At 40.6% G+C, this 21,518-nt stretch overlaps 1 protein-coding gene across 1 annotated transcript in view; it reads right to left on the reverse strand.

Annotated features, from left to right (window-relative positions):
• Positions 1 to 1,701: 1,701 nt before the first annotated feature.
• The window catches only part of LOC141497212 (uncharacterized), a 48,202-nt gene continuing 28,385 nt past the window's right edge, over positions 1,702 to 21,518 (reverse strand). The window contains 2 exon segments of the mRNA XM_074199859.1: positions 1,702 to 4,948; positions 9,853 to 9,858. Of these exon segments, the coding sequence (XP_074055960.1) occupies positions 2,956 to 4,948; positions 9,853 to 9,858 (1,999 nt within the window). The 3' untranslated portion in view covers positions 1,702 to 2,955.

Consider the following 21,518-nt stretch of genomic DNA (forward strand, 5'->3'; position numbering starts at 1 on the left):
AAACTGGGAAAAGAAAGGCGAGCGCTGCAGGAAAAACATGAAAATGAAGTCAGCAGCCTAGTCAAGGAAATCGAAAAAAATGCTGAAGAAAATAGCATGCTAAAACCCAGCTTAGGTCAAATGGATAAAACAGTTCAAAAAGTTATTGAGGAGAAGAATGCTTTAAAAAGCAGAATGGGCCAAATGGAAAAAAGAGATAAGAAAACTCTCTGAGGAAAACAAATCCTTCAGACAAAGAATAGAACTCAGGGAGATTGATGAATTTACGAGAAATCAGGACTCAATACTTCAAAACCAAAAGAATGAAAAATTAGAAGAAAATGTGAAACATCTCATTGAAAAAACAACTGATATGGAAAACAGATTTAGGAAAGGTAATTTTAAAATTATTGGAATACCTGAAAGTCATGATCAGGAAAAGAGCCTTGACATCATTTTCAGACAATTTTTTTTTTTAGGTTTTTGCAAGGCAAACGGGATTAAGTGGCTTGCCCAAGGCCATGCAGCTAGGTAATTATTGTCTGAGACCGGATTTGAACCCAGGTACTCCTGACTCCAGGGCCAGTGCTTTATCCACTACGCCACCTAGCCGCCCCTCTTGACATCATTTTCAAAGAATTACTACAGGAAAATTGCCCTGATATCCTAGAAGCAGAGAGCAAAATAGAAATGGAGAGAATCTACCAATTCCCCCAAGAAAGAGATCCCAAAAAACCAACCCCCAGGAATATTATAGCCAAGTTCCAGAACTCCCAACTCAAAGAGAAAATATTACAAGCAGCCAGAAGGACACAATTCAAATACTGTAGAGATGCAATCAGGATCTCACAGGACTTAGCAGCAACTACATTGGAAGCTTGTAGGGCTTGGAATATAATAGGAATATAATTGGAAGGCAAAAGAGCTCAGAATGCAACTGAGAATCAACTACCCAGCAAAACTGAATGTGCTCTTCCAGGGAAAAAGATGGACTTTCAATGAACCAGGGGAATTTCAAATGTTGTTGTTGGAATGGCCAGAGCTGAACAGAAGGTTTGATCTTCAGATATAGGACTCAGGTGAAGCATAGAGATTGGAGGAGAAGGGGAAAATATGAGGGACTTAATGAAGATGAACTGCATGTATTCCTGCATAGAAAAATGACACTGATAATACTCATATGAACCTCCTCAGTTAATAGAGCAGGTAGAGGGAGCTTTTATAGTTGAAGCACAGGAGAAAGCTGAATTCGAAGATAAAATATGGTGTAAAAATGGAGTCAGTAGAAAAAAGGGAAATGTAATGGGAGAAAGAAAAAGGAGAGGGGGAATAGGCTAAGACAGTTCATATAATAAGATTTTTCTTTATTACAATGAGCTATTGCAATGATATGGAAGGGGGAAGGCAAGGGGGAATGAGGGAATCTTTGCTCTCATCAGAGGTGGCTAGGAGAGGAAACAGAAAATATACTCAATGGGGTATAGACACCTGGAGTAAGGAGAGAAGCAGGATGGGGGAAGGGGTGGGGGTGTGAATGAAGGAGAGGGTGGACCATGGGGGGACAGTGGTCAGATATAACACATTTTCTTTCTTACTTCTTGCAAGCGGCGGGGATTGGATGGTCTGTCCTGGACCCTAGGCCCAGGTGGATGCTGGGCCTAAGGGGTGGTATGGGGGCTCAGGGCCTCTTGGCCCCAGGACCAGGGATCTGTCTGCTGCGCCACTCAGCTACCCTACAGCAGAGTCAGAGTGAAAGAAGAGAGAAAATATAGTACATGGTAGTGAAGTACGAGGGGAGGGAGTTGCGATCAGCAATGGCAATGGTGGAGAAGTATGGAAATGACTTTTGTGATGGACTTATCATAAAGAATGTGATCCACCTGTGACAGAGTTGGTGGTGTTGGAACACAGACTGAAGCACATTTATTATTATTATTTTTTTGGGGGGGTACAGGGCAAATGGGGCTGGGTGGCCTGCCTGGGGCCACATAGCAGGGTGATCCTTTGGTGTCTGAGGCCGGATTTGGACCTAGGTGCTCCTGGCTCAAGGGCCAGTGCTCTGTCCACCACCCAGTCACCCCTACTATTATTACTATCTTATTTTGGGTCTTTTTTTTTTTTTTTTGGTTTTTGCAGGGCAGTGGGGTTGGGGTGGCTTGCATGTCACACAGCTGGGTGATTGTTGGGTCTATGGGGCTGGATATGGGCTTGGGTGCTCCTGGCTCCAGGGCTGGTGCTCCATCCACTGCACCACCTGGCCATACCTACAATTATTACTATTATTTTTTAACTTTAATTTTTTTTCTCTCCCCTTTGCTTTATCACTCAAGCAAGTCTATATTTTTTGGGGGGAGGGGGTATTTTGTTTACTCTTAAACAAGAACATTTTATTAATGTATAAAGAAATATTATTTGTACAAATGAGAATAAATATTAAATATAAAAAAGCTGACTTGAAGCTTAATATCAAAAAAAGTTAAGATCTTGGCAATCATATCCATCACTTCTAACATGGAGAAGAAATGGAAGCAGGATCAGATTTTCTATCCTTGAGCTCAAAGATCACTGCAGGTGGTGACTGTAGCCATGAAATTAAGACACCTGCTTAGTGGAAGGAAAAGTACTAAAAGAATTATGATTTCAAATTGATCAATATGTGTAATGAATTTACTAATAATTTAGTTTCTAGAGAGTCTTCCCAGGCAGAATCAAGAAAACCAAGCAGCCTGGAGTAATACATTTATTCTGACAAACCTGCATTCTTTCCCTTGCATGTGAAAAGTGAGAAAAAAGTTAAGTGAGAGAAAGAATAAAGCTCTGATTTCTTTCCTTCACCAAATATTTTCCCCTAGTTGTCATATTAAAAGAAATACTTTTTCTTGTTCAAAGACATTCTGTTTTTGAGAACATTCAATTGTGTCCTTTTGTTCAATTCAACAATTTGTGAAACTCTTTATCCCATTTAAATGCTTTTCATCATTTATTATAGTGATAAGATTTTTTTCCTAATATGAATTCTCTGATGGGAAATAAGGGTTGACTCATGTCTGAATGCATTACCATACTGATTACATTTATAAGATTTTTCTCCATTGTGGATTCTGATTTTAATTTAAAAAAAAAGTTCTGTGTAAAAACCTTTCCACATTAATCATTTTTATAAAGTTTCTGTCTAGTGTGTATTTTCTGATGTAGAGTAAGACGGTACCTCCGAGTATAAGCTTTACCACATTGATTACATTCATAAGGTTTCTCTCCAGTGTGGATTATCTGATGTTCAGTAAGATGGGCCTTCCGAGTAAAAGCCTTTCCACATTGATTACATTCATAAGGTTTCTCTCCAGTGTGGATTCTCTGATGTACAATAAGCCGAGTCCTCTGAATAAAAGCTTTGCCACACTGATTACATTCATAAGGTTTTTCTCCAGTGTGGATTCTTTGATGTACAATAAGACGGGACCTCTGAGTAAAACCTTTTCCACATTGATTACATTCATATGGTTTCTCTCCAGTATGGGATCTCTGATGTGTAATAAGACAGGACTTCAATGGAAAAGCCTTTCCACATTGATTACATTCATACGGTTTCTCTCCAGTGTGGATTCTCTGATGTTCGGTAAGACGGGCCTTCCAAGTAAAAGTCTTTCCACACTCATTACATTCATAAAGCTCTCCAGTGTGGATTTTCTGATGTGCAGTAAGACTCAACCTCCAAATAAATACTTTTCCACAGTGATTACATTCATAAAGCTCCTCGCCAGTGTGGATTTTCTGATGTGCAGTAAGACTTTCCTTCCATGTAAAAGTCTTTCCACACTGATCACATTCATAAGGTTTCTCTCCAGTGTGGATTCTCTGATGTGTAATAAGACGGATCTTCTGTACGAAAGCCTTTCCACAGTGATGACATTCATAAGGTTTCTCTCCAGAGTGGATTTTTTGATGTTTACTAAGACTTTCCTTCCATGTAAAAGCCTTTCCACAGTGATTACATTCAAAGAGTTTCTCTCCAGTGTGGGTTCTCTGATGTTTAGTAAGAGAGGTCTTCTCTACAAAAGCCTTCCCACACTCTTTACACTCATATGGTTTGTCTCCAGCATGGATTCTCTGATGAAAAGTAAGACATTTCTTCCATCTGAAAGTTTTTTCACATTGATAACATTTATAAGGTTTCTTTGTAGTGTGGATCCTCTGATGTGAAGTAAGACTATTGATCCGTGTAAAAGCCTTTCCACACTGATTACATTCATAAGGTTTCTCTCCTGTGTGGATTCTCTGATGGACAATAAGACCTTCCTTCCTAGTAAAAGTCTTTCCACACTGATTACATTCATAAGGTTTCTCTCCAGTGTGGATCTTCTGATGTGTAATAAGATCAATATTACTTGGAAAAGTCTTTCCACACTGATGACATTCATATTGTTTCTTTCCAGTGTGAGTTTGCTGATGCCTAGTAAGAGAGGTCTTTTGTGAAAAAGCCTTGCCACATTGATGACATTCATATGGTTTTTCTCCAGCATGGATTTTCTGATGTGTAGTAAGTGTTCTCCTCTCTCTAAAGGCCTTCCCACACTGATTACATTTATAAGGTTTTTTCCCAGTGTGGATCCTCTGATGTGCAGTAAGACTAAATCTCCGAGTAAAAGCCTTTCCACATTGATTACATTCATATGGTTTCTTTCCAGAATGTGTTTGCTGATGTCTAGTAAGAGAGGTCTTCTGTGGAAAAGTCTTTCCACACTGATTACATTCATATGGTTTCTCTCCAGCATGGATTTTCTGATGTGCAGTAAGCGCTTTCCTCTTTCTAAAAATCTTTCCACATTGATTACATTCATAAGGTTTATCTCCAGTGTGTATGCTCTGATGTTTAATAAGAGAGGTCTTCTGTGAAAAAGACTTGCCACACTGATTTTTTTCGTATGGTTTCTCTCCAGCATGGATTCTCTGAAGCACAGTAAGATCTCTCCTTCCTTTAGAAGACTTTTCACACTGATTATAGTCAAAAAGTTTCTCTCCAGTTTGGATTCGCTCATGTGTAGCACAGAGTTCTCTCTCCGTAAAATCACAGGGATTGTCATTCATGATTCTTTGGTTGTGAGTTTCTTTCACAGAAAGCTTTTTCTGTCCAGTAATCTTTTTCATTTCAAATCTGATCTCTTTTTCTGAAAGAAACAAAATAAATATATAGATATTACATACATACATACACACATACATTCCCTCCATTGGCAGAATGTGAACTCATATACTTTTTATTTCCCCAGGTAAAGGAAAAAAAAACGCATTGACCTTACATGGACAGAACCAAACACTTAAAATTCCACTTGCTCACATCCCAAGCAAAATATGATTTATAAAGCAACACACACAAACATATTGACACTATCTTGACATCTTGGTCACACAGGTGGGGCCAACATTCTCATGATGTTCATAACTCAGGCTAGGAGCTCAGAACAGTCGAGTGACTTGACACAAACAGATGACCCTAGAACACAAACCCCATGAATGGGCATGCTCTGTTCACTGACTCAACAAATATCTCCACTTTCAGTCTTTCCATTTCTCTTTCATTTTCTGTACTTTCAATCCTTTCTAAAGATGTGTCCCATATGCTAAACAGCTAAATTATTTGATGATTAATCCCACCTGTAAGCATAATGCAATTGATGAACACTTTCAATCATATTTTTTTCTCTTGGAAGACTTGAGGTCACATGCAGAATCCCAGTGACGTTTCTGTATTCACTGAGGCATGAGATTTAGTTCTGACCCATTACTTTTATGGCAAAGCCATTATTTCTTTTTTAAAAAATTACCTTTAATTGTTCCAGCTCATTAAAATGAAAATCACCCTAAAAAACCCAATATTTTAAAAATGATTAGCATTCCCCATGTCTGAAAATATGTCTCATTCAGGAATTAGAGTAATCATTCTTTTGTAAGGAAGTTGTCAGTGTGCTTCACTACTAGTTCTCTTGCAGCCCTTCCCATTTAAAATTCACACATCCCATGAAGGATTGAGACACTGGTCCAAGGGATTTGAGCTAAAAATTTGTAAGAGGCAACCTAAACAGTAATTAACTGTCCAATTTGGTTAAATATTTTTATCCTCTGGGACAACAACTATGTGTGTATTTCAACTTTAACAGCTTTGGTTCTGCAGTGATTCCAAACTATCATGATCAGGAATACACTGCTTCTGAGGATCAATGGGGGCAAATAAAATGCCCTGCCTACAATAAAAGAGACTAAGGCAGAGCTCTGAGCCAATGGCACTTTATGAAATGATCCATGGCTTTCTCTAATGAAGTGCATCTCAGATCTTCCTCAGGATCTGAGATGTCCTCTCCTTCCAGGGCCCTACTTTTAATAGGAGTCAGTATCTTAAATACAGAATAATTTCATTGGTTCACATATGATGCACAGGCTAAAATATGTAAAATAATGTCAGTAGGTGGTCATAAAATGTACGGTTTTCTAGCTGCGTGGCCTTGGGCAAGCTACTTAACCCCATCTGCCTTGCAAAAAAAACCTAAAAAAAAAAAAAGTATGTTTTTTATATAGGAGATGACAGACTATACATACTGACCAAATGGCCATATGATGGTCATAAGACAGTCTTCTGCTTTTGTTTAATGAGAGTGAAAGTCCAGAGGTACAAAAATAAATTGGGACTTTCCATGTATCTCAGTCAGCTCTGTTAAGCTGTGCTTTGTCACCAAGACAAGGAAAACAAGTGTGGAGTCCTCTACCTAGCTTCCTATGATTACACAAGTGATCTTAACATCTCCCCTACACAGTTCTGAGACCCAATATTGATACAGATTATCATTTGAGGGGGGGTCTTTACTCATTTAATCAACTTTCTTACATGCAGTGATTACATAATATTCTTTTTCTAAGTGCCACATAGTCTTTTACTTTCTCAACTTAATATCAAATTATTTCCAAATTTCCAGGAAGATTGGACATTTGTGTGCAAATGGTCACAGGCATGCAAAGACCTCAATGGCAGGCTGTCACTGCACCAGAGTAGTCTTTTCATTCATGACTTACCTTGTCATTGCATCTCATCAAACCTACAATCACCAGATCAAAATTGTACTTGGGCTTACATTCTTGCAGCAGTGATGGCAGGCTATTTGAAAACCATGGTCCAAGGCATGCATAGTAGAGGTTATCATGAAATCATCATGGACCACCACAATCTTTCTACAAAACCAGGCTTTACTCAAGTACTACTACTTATTGAAATGCCAGATTGTTTTCTAATTTGAACTTATCCTCTGTTTATGTTGCTCTTCTATCTTATGGTTTTTTGGGTTTTTTTTAGATTTTTCAAGGAAATGGGGTTAAGTGACTTGCCACACGGCTAGGTAATTATTAAGTGTCTGAGGTCGGATTTGAACCCAGGTACTCCTGACTCCAAGGCCAGTGCTCTATTCACTGCACCACCTAGCCACCCCTATCTTATGGTTTTTCAAAGGAATTGGCTAGCAATATGAGTTAATCATTCAGTAGACTTTCAGTGAAAGGTTAGTAGTCAGTTTAATCAGTGGAAGAAAAAATTCTGTTCTTTCAAAGATTGTTTTCTAAAGGAATATTATTTTTTAAAAATGAAAGCAAATTTGCAATTGATCAGCAAGTACATTTATCAAGTATACTACTTGTCATGGGCCAATAGAAAAATAAATGTTTTTCATAGTAATTAGCAAGTTATTTTCACTGGTTTGAGAGTTTGAAAAGGAATTTCTATCCCTCAACACAAACTTGTCCAATTCTTCATCCATTTTCCACCTCATACATGTGTGAACAATTTTACTAAATACTGTTTAAAAAGTAGACTACATAAACTAAAAAGAAAAAAATCAGACTACAACTGGTGGTGTAGAGGATACAATGCTGAACCTTGAATCATCAAGACCTGAGTTCCAATCCCAACTAAGAAACAGTTTCTTTGTCTATAAAACGGGCATTATAATAGCCCATAACTCCTAGGGTTCTTATGAAGATAATATTGAGTCAATATTCATACAGGGCAGAACACATAGTAGGTGCTGTATAAAAACCAGGTTTTACTTTTATTTGATTTTGACTATTTTCTCCCCAATTCTGCCCCACCCCCTTCTTTAAGCTTATTACTCATTCCTGTAGTCCCTTATTTCTCTGGTGCACTACTTTTCCTTATATCAGCTCTTGTTTGTAAACTAGATTCTGAACTCTGGGACAGCAGAGACTATCTTTTGTCTTTCTTTGTAGCCTCATAGCTTAGCCTGTAACAGAAGACACATCACAGGAGCTTTTCCAAATCTTTTCATCACTCCTAAAGACTCTGTTAAGGCTGGTTTCCACTACTACTCCACCACTGAAACAACTGGAGACTTATCAAGGGCTATCTTATCCACTTAGTCTCATATAAATCAGAAACTTTCCTCTCCTATTTGACCTCCATTTTGGATGAAAAATTTATTCTTCTGTCCGCTAATATTACATGTACATATAATCTCATTCCAAGCTCTCAACTACCCTAAATGCATATAAAATGATTCTATATATATTTCTGTTTATCATTTCATTGCCTGTAGATAGCATGTAGATAGCATCTTTCTTCATTTGTCCTTCATATTTAATTTGACTATTTATAAGTCAATAAAAAAATAGAAAAAAGAATCCCTGCAACCTAGTTCCCAATTTCACTGTTTGATTGAAACACATCTCTTGAAAATTCCCAATAATCTCAAAATTGGTAAATTCAATGACCTTCTCTTGATTTTCATCCTTCTTGACTTCTCTGCAGGCTTTGGCATTGTTAATCTCCTCCTTTTCTCAATATTCCCCTCTCAAGATTTTAGTGACATTAATCTCTCCTGAGATTAAAAAGGAAACTCATTCTCTTTCTGCCAATCTTGCCATCTTCTTCTATTCCTGAAGCTCCCCAAGACATCTCCCAAGAGTTGGGTTAAGAAATGAAATGCTATTCAATCCTTCTCAACTCTTACATTTCCACTCCTGACACATGTATTCCATCTGTTGCAAAGTCCTATCGATTATGCCTTTGAAATATCTTTCACAGATAACCCTTTCTTTCTCAATTTTCTAACTGAAGGCAATATAAAATACTTGGGAATCTACCACCCAAGACAAACCCAGAATTATACAACATTTTTCACACTGATAAATTAGAATTAAACAATTGGAAAAAAATATCAATGCTCATGGTCAGATTGAGTTAGCATAATAAAAATGAGAATTCTACCTAAATTAAATTACTTCTTCATTGCCATATCAATCAAGCTACCAAATTATTTTTAAGAGCTAGAAAAAAATAGTAGTGAGGAACAAAATAGTGGAGGAACAAAAGGTCAAGAATATTAAGGAAATTAATGAAAAAAAATGTAAAGGAATGTGGCCTAGCTATACCAGATCTAAAACTATGTTATAAAGTGGCAAAATAGAGTGGTGGATCAGTGGAATACATTAGGTACAAAAGAAACAGTAGTAAATGACTATAGTAATCTATGGTTTGATAAACCTAAAGATTCCAGCTTCTGGGATTAAAAATACTATTTAACAAAAACTGCTAGGAAAACTGAAAAATAGTAAACTTTCTTTCTTAGTTTTTCTCCCCTTAATTCTTTTTGGGTAATTCAAGGTAGAGGGCTCCACACAAGTCCACAGCTTGACTAATAAAGAAATTTTACATGTACAACCTATATCAGATTATTTGCTGAGGAGGGGGATGAAAAAAAATGTGGAACTCAAAAGCTTGCAAAAGATGAATATTGAAAACCATCTTTGAATGAAATTGGAAAATAAATAAAGGAGAAAGAAAATGCTAAAACACTGTCCCTTTCTTTGTTCAGATACCAATCACTTCAAATATTTTAAGTCTACTCCCAGTCCAGTCATTTCCCAACTCAATGGTCAAATTCTTCCTCCCAAAACTCTCAGCTAACCATGTCACCACTCAGTAATCTACAGACCTATTCTCTTCCCCACCAGACTATGAGGTTCATGGGAGCATAAGTTCCTTGAATCTATTTATGTGCTCAGAGATTTACAAAGGGTCTGGACCTTTGTAGGGACTTAGATGTTTGTTGACCTACAGAAGGTCTAGGAAAGAACTCCTCTAGATAGCCTAATATGTTCTTGCACTTTCAGAAGCATTCCTACACCCAGATTCCAGACAATGACTTCTTTTAAGATCATAAATTGATCCCTGGCAGGGAGCTGAAAGGCCATGGAGTTCATCTCCCTAATTTGACAGGTGAAGAAACTGAGGCTCATTGGTTCGGTAACTGATCCAGGTAATTACTACCAGGAAAATCTGAAAAAGAATCCCAAAAATCCCCAAATCTAGAACTTCACTGTAACACATAGAAGCCTGAGCATCACAGCTCTCATAGAACTGCTTTCCTCACTCACCTGGACAGAATTTCCTCAGGTCTTCTTGTTTCAGCTTCCATGGAGCTTCCTTTTGCTCAAAATAAGAGATCACATCTTGTCTGGGAACTGGAAGCCCTGGGCAGGGAAATCAGTTGAGGATGAAGATGGAAATTTGTAGTTTAATTCTCTTTTTGGCAAAAGGGTTTAAATACAAAGCTGTTGCATTTTGGCAATCACTCCATTTTGTTTACACATTCAAGCCTGGACTCATTCATTCATGCTTGCAATGTAAGTAGACCAAAATAGGATGTGTTGTCCCAAATGTACTGAAAAATAGCTACCCCCTCCCTCCCACTGTCCTATCAAATTCCCTTCTGGTAGGATAGCTTCATTCCCAAACTGGGTAAAATGGGGGATTGTGCAAGGCCAGCCTCAAGCCCCAGAAACAGCTTCTGCCCTGCTCTTTTCCCTTGTTCCCCATCCCTAAAACATAGAAACCTGTGTACTCTTCATCTAGGGTGTCTTTGCCACCTTAGGTTAACTCTCCTCCCGGCAAACTCAGTAAGTACTAATTGTTCCAAATGTTCTTTCTTGGCCAGGCCGTCAGGGTAGTTATTTTTCAGGGCTATGGGGAGAGGTGGGAGAGAAGATCATGGAATCATGTTGGAATGAGGAAATCTGGTCTTGGTGTAACTTCTTCATATAAGGATGACATCATCACACTCTTTCTAATATCTAGAAATCAAAGGCAGATGATAGTGCAGTGCAGCAAGCCCTGGGCTAGAGTGAGGGTTACAGCTTCAGATAGTCACTAGTTGTTTGTCACTGGACAATCACTTGACTTCCACTTGCCTCAATTTCCTCAACTGTCAAATGGTGATAATAATATCATGCTAACTTGGGCATTTAATATTATTATGAAAGGAAATGATACCGTCAAGAAAGCACTTGTCCTAGCATCTGGTAAACAATAACTGAAAATAAATGCTTATTCCCTTCCCTTCCTTTCCCACCATCTGTGATAGAATTTTAGTGTCATATCGAGGAAGATTAAGGACAAATTGCTACACAAGGGACTACTAAGCTTCAAAGTGACGCTTGTTGAAAAGAAGAAAATTTCAAATACCAGATCATTCCAAAGAGGAAGGGGTTGTTATAAGAAAAAGTTGAACGGTTATCAGAGATTTGGCAGGCAAAATTCATGTGGGGGTAAATAACCTCTGAGATTGGTTCTACATCTGAGTGGATTCCACATTGATTTGATCTTTGACCTGAAGCTACCAAAAATCCGTAAGAGATAACTTCAGGAACAACAAAGAAGACCCTCAGCTTCCTATCACACAATGCAAAGATATTTTACAAGAAAATCAGCCTGTGGGAGGACCCTGTCTCTTAGACACAGGAGATCTGCCCTTTCCCCACTCTAAATTGATCAGTGCTCCAAACCCTCTATAGTAAAGAATGAAGATGTTCCCATTGATTGCAGACTCAATGTTACCAGGGGAAGGATCCTTACCCACGGAATGCAGATTCCGGGCATTCTCCAGCATGACTTCCTTATATAACCGTTTCTGAGAATGGTCCAAGAGCCTCCATTCTTCCCGGGTGAAGTCCACTGCCACATCCTTGAATGTCACCATCTCCTAGACCATCAAAAGGCATCAGGTATAGAGCTGAAAGACTCTTCAGAATTAAACAGTTCAGGGGGCAGCTAGGTTTTATAGTGGATAGAGCACCGGCCCTGGAATCAGGAGTGCTTGAGTTCAAATCCGGCCTCAGACACTTAATAATTACCTAGCTATAAGGCCTTGGGCAAGCCACTTAACCCCATTGCCTTAGAAAATCTAAAAAAAAAATAAAATAAAAATAAATAAATAAAAACATGTTATTAAAAAAAAGAATTAAACAGTTCAGTCTTCACTAATTCTAGGAGGAAACTGAAGCAAGGGATTTGCCCAGAGGTCATGAGAGTCAGAGTCAGCTCTATTACCCAAGGTCTTTTAAGAGCCCAATGGAATTTTGAGAAAAGCATTTTAGGTGATCAGTTAGAATAAAATGTCTCACAAGATGGATGTGTGGAGAAGAAAGAGAGAAGGTGATATGAAACATCTTCCTTCTCAGACCTGATAGGAGATGAATTCTGGTAAGATGACAAGGTAGGTCAGAAATTTCCAGACTCTTCTGATTTTTCTCACCAAACTTACTGAAAATCTTCATAAAATGAACAAAAATAAAGGGGTAAAGTCTTAGGAGGACATCTTGAGAGGACTAGAGAAGACTCTAGGGGCTGAGGTTTGGCCTGAAGGCAGTATAGACACTTCCACTGGATCAGTAAATAGGAAGCCTTGAGGAATACAGTAAGAAATTTCACCTCAGCCACTTTTACCTCAGAAATTTTCATCTAAAGCAAAGCTAATGCTGAGTTGGGGAATGATCTCATGATGTTCTGGATGTCCAGTCTGGTATTGCTAGTCAGACTCTGGCTACAGCTATGGGGAAGGAGGAGCGAGTACCACAGGGAGTAAGATTATTTTGGGGATACCTTGGCTGGAATTGAGTGAAGGAGTGGAATCCATGAGGTTAAGCTCCAACAGAATTTAGAATACAACAGTAGGAAGGAGTTGAGGACTAGGGCAAAAATTTCCACAACTCAAGTTAAAATTTGATAATTATTAAACTGCTAAAAATAAAATAAAAATAAAGATAAAAATGAATAAGCAAAGAAAAAAGAACCTGACCACTATTAGTAACTTTGGTGTAAAAGAAGATTTGGGATCATATTCCGAGAAGAGTGAAGTTAAAAATAAAAGCCACTCCTGCACTAAAATGGACACAAATCCAAAAAGAAATCTTCAAAGAAATTAAAAAGGAAGTAAAAAAATCAAATCAGAAAGAATGAAAAAAGTTAGGGGGAAAAAGTATTTCAAGAAAATTATGAGAAAAAAGTTAACCAATTAGAAAAAGAGAAAGAAAATTTTAGAAACAAACAAAAAAAAGAAATTTAAAAGTCAAGTAGGAACAGGGAAAAAAAATGAAAAAATTAATGAAAAAAATTACCAATCTGAAAAAGAGATATAAAGTTTTAAAGAAGAAAATTACTCCTGGAAAATTTGATTTGAGCAAGAGGAACTGAATGTTACTTTAAATCACCAATATATAAAAAGATGAGGAAAAATAAGAGAATCTGAAACATCTCTTTGGAAACCACTGATCTGTATTGTGTCATTTTGTTATCTCTAATATTTTCTTTTGGATCTGATTCTTCTCTCACAACATGTTCAATATCAATCTATGTTTAGCATGGTTCAAATGTTAAACCTATGTCAGATTACTTTGTCTGGGGGAATGGGAAGGGAAGGAGGAAGAAAAATTGTAAAGTTCAAAACCTTGCAAAAAATGATTGGTAAAATCTACCAACTGTATGTAGTTGGAAAAACAAAACTATAAAACTATAAAACTATATATATATAACAACTGATCTATACAACAGATCAAGCAGAGACAATGTAAGACTTGTAGGACAACCTGAAAGTTATGATCAGAAAAAGAATCAGGATACAATATTACAAGAGATTATTAAAGAAAATGGCTCTGAATTTATAGACCAAGAAGTTAGAACAGAAACATAAAGATCAGGGCGGCTAGATGGCACAGTGGATAAAGCACCAGCCCTTGAGACAGGAATACCTGGGTTCAAATCTGGTCTCAGACACTTAATAATTACCTAGCTGTGTGGCCTTGGGCAAGCCACTTAACCCCATTTGCCTTGCAAAAAAACATAAAGATCACTGCTTGAAAAAGATCCCAGGAAGAAAATTTAAGAGCCAAATTTCAAAATTCTCAGGTTAAAGAGAAAATATTTGAAGTAAAAAGAAAAAAAAATTTAGATGCTGTAGAAAAACATTCAAGGACTGCACAAGACCTAGTAGCTGCTATACTAAAAGACTATAGAACATTGTATTTCAAAGAGCAAAAGAGCTTGGGTTCCATCAAAAAAAACAACTTCTCATTCAGTGAGAGATGTAAAATGGTCCTAAACATAAAGAGTTTTTTGAAGAACTTAAAAAGATTTTAATTAAGAGGGGTGGCTAGGTAGCACAGTGGATAGAGCACTGGCCCTGGAGTCAGAGTACCAGAGTTCAATTCCCGACTCAGATACTTAATATTTACCTAGCTGGTGACCTTGGGCAAGTCACTTAACCCCATCTGCTTTGCAAAATCCTAAAAATAAATAAAGTGAAAAAATTAATTAAGAGAGATTAAGGAAAAAAAGTAAAAAAAATGTGAATCACTTCATCAGAAAAGCAGCTGATCTGGAGATCTGATTGAGAAGAAATACTATCAGAATAATAGGACTACAAGAAAATTATGATTGAAAAGAATATGTATCTTGATATGATAATAAGAAATTATTAACAATGAAAATTGACCTAAGGTTCTAGAACAAGGCAAAGCAAAAATGAAATAATCCATCAGTAGCTAAAAGAGAGGAAGAAAGTTTGCTAGGAGGAAAACTTACAGGAATGTCATAGCCAAGTTTCCAAGCTCCCAGGCTAAGGAGGAAATATTGGAAACAAGAAAAAAAACAATTTAAATGTCAAGGAGCTACAATAAAGGTCAGATGAGACCCTGCATCTATCATATTGAAGGACTGTATTTTGTGGAATGCAATGTTTCATAGAGCAAAAAAGCTGAACTAATGACCATGGCTAATTTACCCAGCAAAGTATAATCCTCTGGATTATGGGAAAAAAAGAAAATTTAATAAACTCAAGGTCTGTCAATTTCTGTGACAAAAACATCAGGACTTAAGGAAAAATCTGACATATGACAACCAGGAGAACTATAAGGCGCACATTATAGACCAATTGTTTGGGACTCACTAAGATCAAAATGTTTACTTTTCATATGTAAAAATATTAACAATACTCTTATGACTGTCATTATTATTTGGGTTGTTTGCAAGAAGGAACTGACCTAAGTAGGATGGGATGATTCTAAAAAATAAAAGTGTGTAAGGAGAGATTAAAAAAGAGCAATTATGGGGCGGCTAAAGCACAAGCCCTGGAGTCAGGAGTACCTGGGTTCAAATCCGGCCTCAGACACTTAATAATGACCTAGCTGTGTGGCCTGAAACATCAGTGCCAAAATGCAGAGTTTCAGGTCAAGGACCTAAAGAAACAATTCATGTACCAAGAAATCATGCAGAAGAGGATCTCCATGAACTGGGGAATGGTATAACAAACTGCGGATGATTCTGATGGAATATGATTGGGCTCCAAGAAATGATGGGGAGCATGACTTCGGTGGAGACTAAGATGGAAATGTTTTATGGGACTGCACAAATATCCTGTAAACCAGACTGCTGATCATCTCCGAGAGGGAGGGAGGAGGGAAGAAGAGAAGGTGGAGCTCCAAAGTGTGAAAAGATATTAAAACATTGGTTTCAAATATAATTGGGAAAAAGAAAATATGATCTTACTAAAAAAGAAATGGTAAAAGGGAGATCTTGGAAGGCTTATGTGATCCGAGGCCGCAGCGTCCGGGAGATCAATTTTTGTTGGAGAAGACTGCCAAAGCTGTGTTTGTGAGTGGTTCTCTGGCCCTTTGGTGGGTCCGAGGAGAGGTTGGGGAAAGAAGCAAGAGACGCGCATGTGTCTGTGTCTGCATGTATGTGCCTGTGTGTCTGTTTACATGTGTGTCTCTGTGTGTGTGCGTGTCTGCATGTATGCCTGTGTGCATGCCTGTGCCTGTGTGTATCTGCATGTATGTGCCTGTGTGTCTGTTTACATGTGTGTCTCTGTGTGTGCGTGTCTGCATGTATGTCTGTGTGCATGCCTGTGCCTGTGTGTATCTGCATGTATGTGTCTGTGTGTGTGTGCGTGCCTGTGTCTGTGGGTGTGAGGCCATCCTTGAAGAACTGCTGCCCAGAGGGGGCTGGTGCGGGCTGGTGCGGGCTGGTGCGGTGGCACAGGGCGCCGCCCTGGGCAGGGACCAGCCCCGGCGTGCCCGCCCCCCACCCGGGGGCTCCGCCAAAGCCCCGCTTCAGGGGGCAGGTGTGGCTTCCGCGCCCGCCCCTCCCCCCAGGGCCTTCTGCCTCTCGGGGGGCGCGCCGGGGGGGGGCTCGGGGACCCCCGGGGGAGGCGCCCCCAGCAGCGCGGCGGCCGGGGGCCCCTGGGCGACACCTGGGGGGCCGAGCCGGGCCGGGGAGCCGCCCGGGGGCTCGGAGCGGGGCCCGGGGGTCGCGGCCCACGTGACTGTCGGCGGGCGCCGGGGGGGGGGGCCGGGGACCCCGCGGGGGTGGGGGGCGGCGCAGCCCGAGGCCAGGCCGCCACGTGGCCCCCCTCCCCCGACCTACCTGGGCCGAGCGGGCGCTTCCGGGGGAGCCGGGGCGGGGCGGGGGCGGGGCGGGGCCAGGAGGGGCGGGGCCGGGGGCGGGCCGAGACCCAGGCCGCGCCGCTCCCCCGCTTCCGGCTTCCTGCCGCGCCGCGCCGCCCCGCCCCGGCCCCGCCCCCGCCCCGCTTCCGGCTTCCTGCCGCGCCGCCCCGCCCCCGCCCCCGCCCCCGCCCCGGCCCCGCCCCGCCCCGCCCCGGCCCCGCCCCGCCCCGCACTCTCCCGTCCATGCCAGGGCCCAGCAGTTTTTCATCCTGACAGGCGGACGCGCGGACGGACGTACGGGCGCACGGGCGCAGATGGAGGGCAGAGCGGCTGCCGCGCCCGGCAGGAGGCGGACGGCGCAGGGAGCGGGCGGGGATCGCCAGGAGCGCGGGCCGCGGGCCTCGGGCCTCCGCCACCTGCTCCGTGCCCGCGCCGTCACGCACGCCGCACGGACCGGCGCCGCTCTAACGAGGACGTGCCCGGGTCGGGACCCCCAGCTTTGCAGCTGCTGGGCTTTCCGAAGGGAGTCCGAACAAACTGCGGGGATCGTCCCTTTGTTCCTCGGGCAAAAATAAACATTGAGCTTGACTTGCAAAGGAATGCTGAGGCTTGCCAGTCCGGGCCGACCCCTGGGCCTAGTCCGACAGAGTCCTGCTCCGACGCCAGGAAGACCCGAGTTCAACTCCTGCTCCAAACCCTTTGTCAAATGTCTGTTCACTCACCCGTAAGACAGACATAGTAACAGCATTGATGGCAAAAGGGTGTCGTGACGATCCAGTGAGATAACACAGAGAAAACTTTCCCAAACCTAACACGCTATGCAACTCTGCGGGACTCCAATGTTTTCTCCTCCTTGGCCTGGTGAACCTGCACCTACAGCGGTGACCCTTCTCCGTACACACGCACACACCCTTCTCACTACTGATAGAACCAAAACCCGTCTTCTTTGTATGTCCCTAGGTATAAAAAAGATAACTTTAACTTTACATGGGCAGAACTAATCATTCAAAAATACCTCTAGGGGCGGCTAGGTGGCACAGTGGATAGAGCACCGGCCCTGGAGTCAGGAGGACCTGAATTCAAATCCAACCTCACCCAATAATGACCTAGCTGTGTGGCCTTGGGCAAGCCGCTTAATCCCGTTGTCTCACAAAAAACTAAAAAATAAATAAAAATAAATAAAAATACCTCTAGCTCACACCCCAAGGATAATTTAATTTACAAAGAGTTGCACAGATAATCACATTGGATCTAGACAGTAAGCATGTAACACTGGCAGGGTTGGCATTCCCATGACATTCACAATTCAGATCATGAGCTCAGATTGGTTCAGTGACTTGACCCAAGTCCCCATTATCTGAGACTAGAAAATAAGTTCTGCTCTCTTCACAGTACTCCACAAATGGGCTCCACTTTCAGTCTTTCCATTCCCTTTCACTGCTTTCATCCCATTCATTCACTGTCAATGCTTTCTTCATAGACACAATGACATTTGGTGCACATATAAATTTCATGATCCATCCTACCTGAAGCATAACGTAATTTCCCTGGTGATCACTTTCAATCTTTTTTTCTCTTTTAATATCTGAGGTCACCAGTCCTGTTTTTTGTAGAAGAGATTTTGTTCTGACCCATTACTTTTTTTCTTAGGTTTTTTGCTAGGCAACGGGGTTAAGCGGCTTGCCCAAGGCCACACAGCTAAGTATGGACCAAGTGTCTGAGGTCGAATTTGAACTCAGGTCCTCCTGACTCCAGGGCCGGTACTCTATCCACTGTGCCACCTAGCCGCCCCTGACTCATTACTTTTAAGGGATAACCATTATGTCCTTATTTTTTTAAAAATATTTTAAAATGAAAAAATTATCTTTAAATGGTCCAACTCACTAAAATAAAATTGAAAATTTTCAAAAATAATTTTTAACAACATATGGCATTTCCCATTTTTGAAAATATGTGTCTCATATGGCATTTTGAGTTCATATCCTTTTTTAAAAAAAAAGTTTGCAAGGCAATGGGGTTCAGTGAGTTGTGGAAAGTCATACAGCTAGGTACTTATTAAATGTTTGAGACCAGATTTCAACTTAGTTCCTCCTCACTCCAGGGCTGGTGCTCTATCCACCGCCCCACCTTGCTACCCAATTCATACCCTTTTGTAAGGAAGTTGACAACAGGCTTCACAATAGGCAAGTGCTCTTGCAGCTCTTCTCATTTAGAGGTTCTCACATCCTTGGACAGATTGAGATAATAGTCCAAGGGATTTGAACTAAGAATTTCTCATTGGGAACTCAAGTAAATGTCTGGTTTGATTACCAAGATATTTATCTTCTGGTACAAATCTGTGCATGTTTCATCCTTAATGGCTTAGTCTCTGCAGAGTTGCCAAACTATCATGATCAAGAATATACAACTCTTAGGGGTAGCTAGGTGGCGCAGTGCATAGAGCACTGGCCCTGAAGTCAGGAGGACCTGAGTTCAAATGTGATCTCAGACACTTAATCATTACCTAGCTGTGTGACATTGGGCAAGTTACTTAACCCTATTTGTCTTAAATAAAATATTTTTTTAAAAAGAATACACTGCTTTCGAGGATCATGTGTAGCAAATAACTATACTGCTTACAATAAAAGAGAATAAGGGAGAACTCTGAGGCAATGACTCTTTATTAAATGGTCCATGGCTTTCTCTAATGAAATGGATCTCAGATCTTCCTCATGATCTGAGATGCCTTCTCCTTCCAGGGCCCTAATTTGATAGGAGTTGGTATCTCAGATACAAAATAATTTGATTGCTTGATAGATGATCCATTATATTTTAAGATGTAGTAATAATCAGCCTCATTCTCAGGCTGGGTCCCCCTTGATGGTGAGGGTAACTTTTTTCCCCAAGGAGGGCCCCTGAGAATTGGGTAGGAGTACCTGGTGAAAGATTGTTGGTATAGATGAGAGGTCTGGGAAGTTGACCAGATTTCTGCTGGAACCAGGAAGGATAGTGCCCAGAGGTAACCGTCCCTGTGCTGGAGTCACAGGTCACAGTGACTGTTCCTCCTGGAATCACTATCTTGAGTCACCACAGCCTGAGAATTCACCCTTGAAACCAATAGGACAGGCACATAAAACAAAATTAGAGACAGGAATAACTCTGCCAAGACCCCAGTTTCCTGACCAGATCAGCCCCTTCTTCTTACCCAAGAGCCCAGAGCATCTGACCCCAACCTTTGCAGAGAGTAAGTAGGACAAGGAGAAGAATCAAGGCCATAGTGTGGATGCTCTGCTTCCTGGAACCCCAGAGCTTGGGCTGGACTCCTACCAGTCCTTCCTACCAGTCCCCCAACTCAACCCCCTCCTGGGAGGCTGGAGCATTCTTTCACGTAAATAATTCTCCAAATTGTACTTTTTGATGCCCTCAGCTGGGGCCCCTGCTGGCTCTAGATTCAATATTGAGATAAGGAGGGCAGACTTGGCCTGGCCCTGAGGTTACCGACAGGACTCAAAGAGAACACACCTGCAGATGTCCAAGCATTGATGGACACCCATTGTCAACTCTGGTGGTGGCTGCAAGATTTCTCTGCCGTGAGCATGTTTTGCCAAAAAGTAGTCCCACAGATACCACTGCAAGCCCCAAGCTACTGGGTTTTTTAAAATTAAATTAAATTAAATTTTTCCCCAGTTACATTTAAAAATGATTTTTTTGGCAGGAACATCTATTTATTAGGTCAAAAAATTCATTTTAAGCAATACAATGAGAATATCACAATGCTAGATACAAGCATAAAATAAAATTTAACATTCATTTTTTAACCTTTGAGTTCTGGATTCTCTCCCTTCTTCCCATCCTACTGCTGGTCATTGAGAAAGTCAATTATTTGATAAAGGTTAAAATTGTGTAGCCATGTAAAATATTGCCATAATAGTCATGTTGTGAAAGTAAACATAGATCTTTCCTACACTGCCCCTCCCCCAAAAAAGAAACCTCAAAAAAAAGAAAGTGGGAGGGGGAAGTATGCTTCAATCTGTATTTCAGATACCATCAGCTTTTTCTTTGGGAATGCATTGCATTCTTTATCATAAGTCATCATCATCATCATCATCATCATCATCATCATCATCATCATCATCACCATCAGGGCCAAAGCATTACTAAGAAAAGGTAAGTCATCCACAGCTGATCATCCTACAATATGGCTATTACTTTGTATACAGTATATTTCCCATGGCATCTGCTCATATCTTTTCAGGTTTTACTGAGAGCATCCTGTTCATCATTTATTATTGCAGAATAGTATTCTATCATAATCACATACCACACTTTGTTCAACCATAGTCCATTGATGGGTATCCCCTCAATTTCATTTCTTGACACCAGAAAAGAACTGCCATAAATAATCTTATACATGTAGGTCCTTTTCCTTCCTGTTTTACCTCTCTTCTGGAATATAGACCTGGTTGTGCCATTGCTGGGTGAAAGGGTGGGCATGATTTTATAGCCCTTTGGGCATAGTTGCAAATTGTTCTACAGAATTGTTGAATCATTTCACAACTCCTCCAACAATGCATTAATGTCTCATTTTCCCTACATCCCTTCCAATATTTGTCATTTTCTCTTTCTGTCCTATTAGCCAACCCAACAGGTATAAGGAAAGCTGCACAATTGTTCTAATTTACATTTCTCCAAACATATCCTCATTCAACTTCCTCCAAATGTCTATCATGTCTAGGTATTCTAACATTCCGTTTGCCTCCTTAACATCCTTCTTGTTTATTTTGTGGTTA

Source organism: Macrotis lagotis, chromosome X, assembly GCF_037893015.1.
Source record: "Macrotis lagotis isolate mMagLag1 chromosome X, bilby.v1.9.chrom.fasta, whole genome shotgun sequence".
Lineage (NCBI taxonomy): Eukaryota > Metazoa > Chordata > Mammalia > Peramelemorphia > Peramelidae > Macrotis > Macrotis lagotis.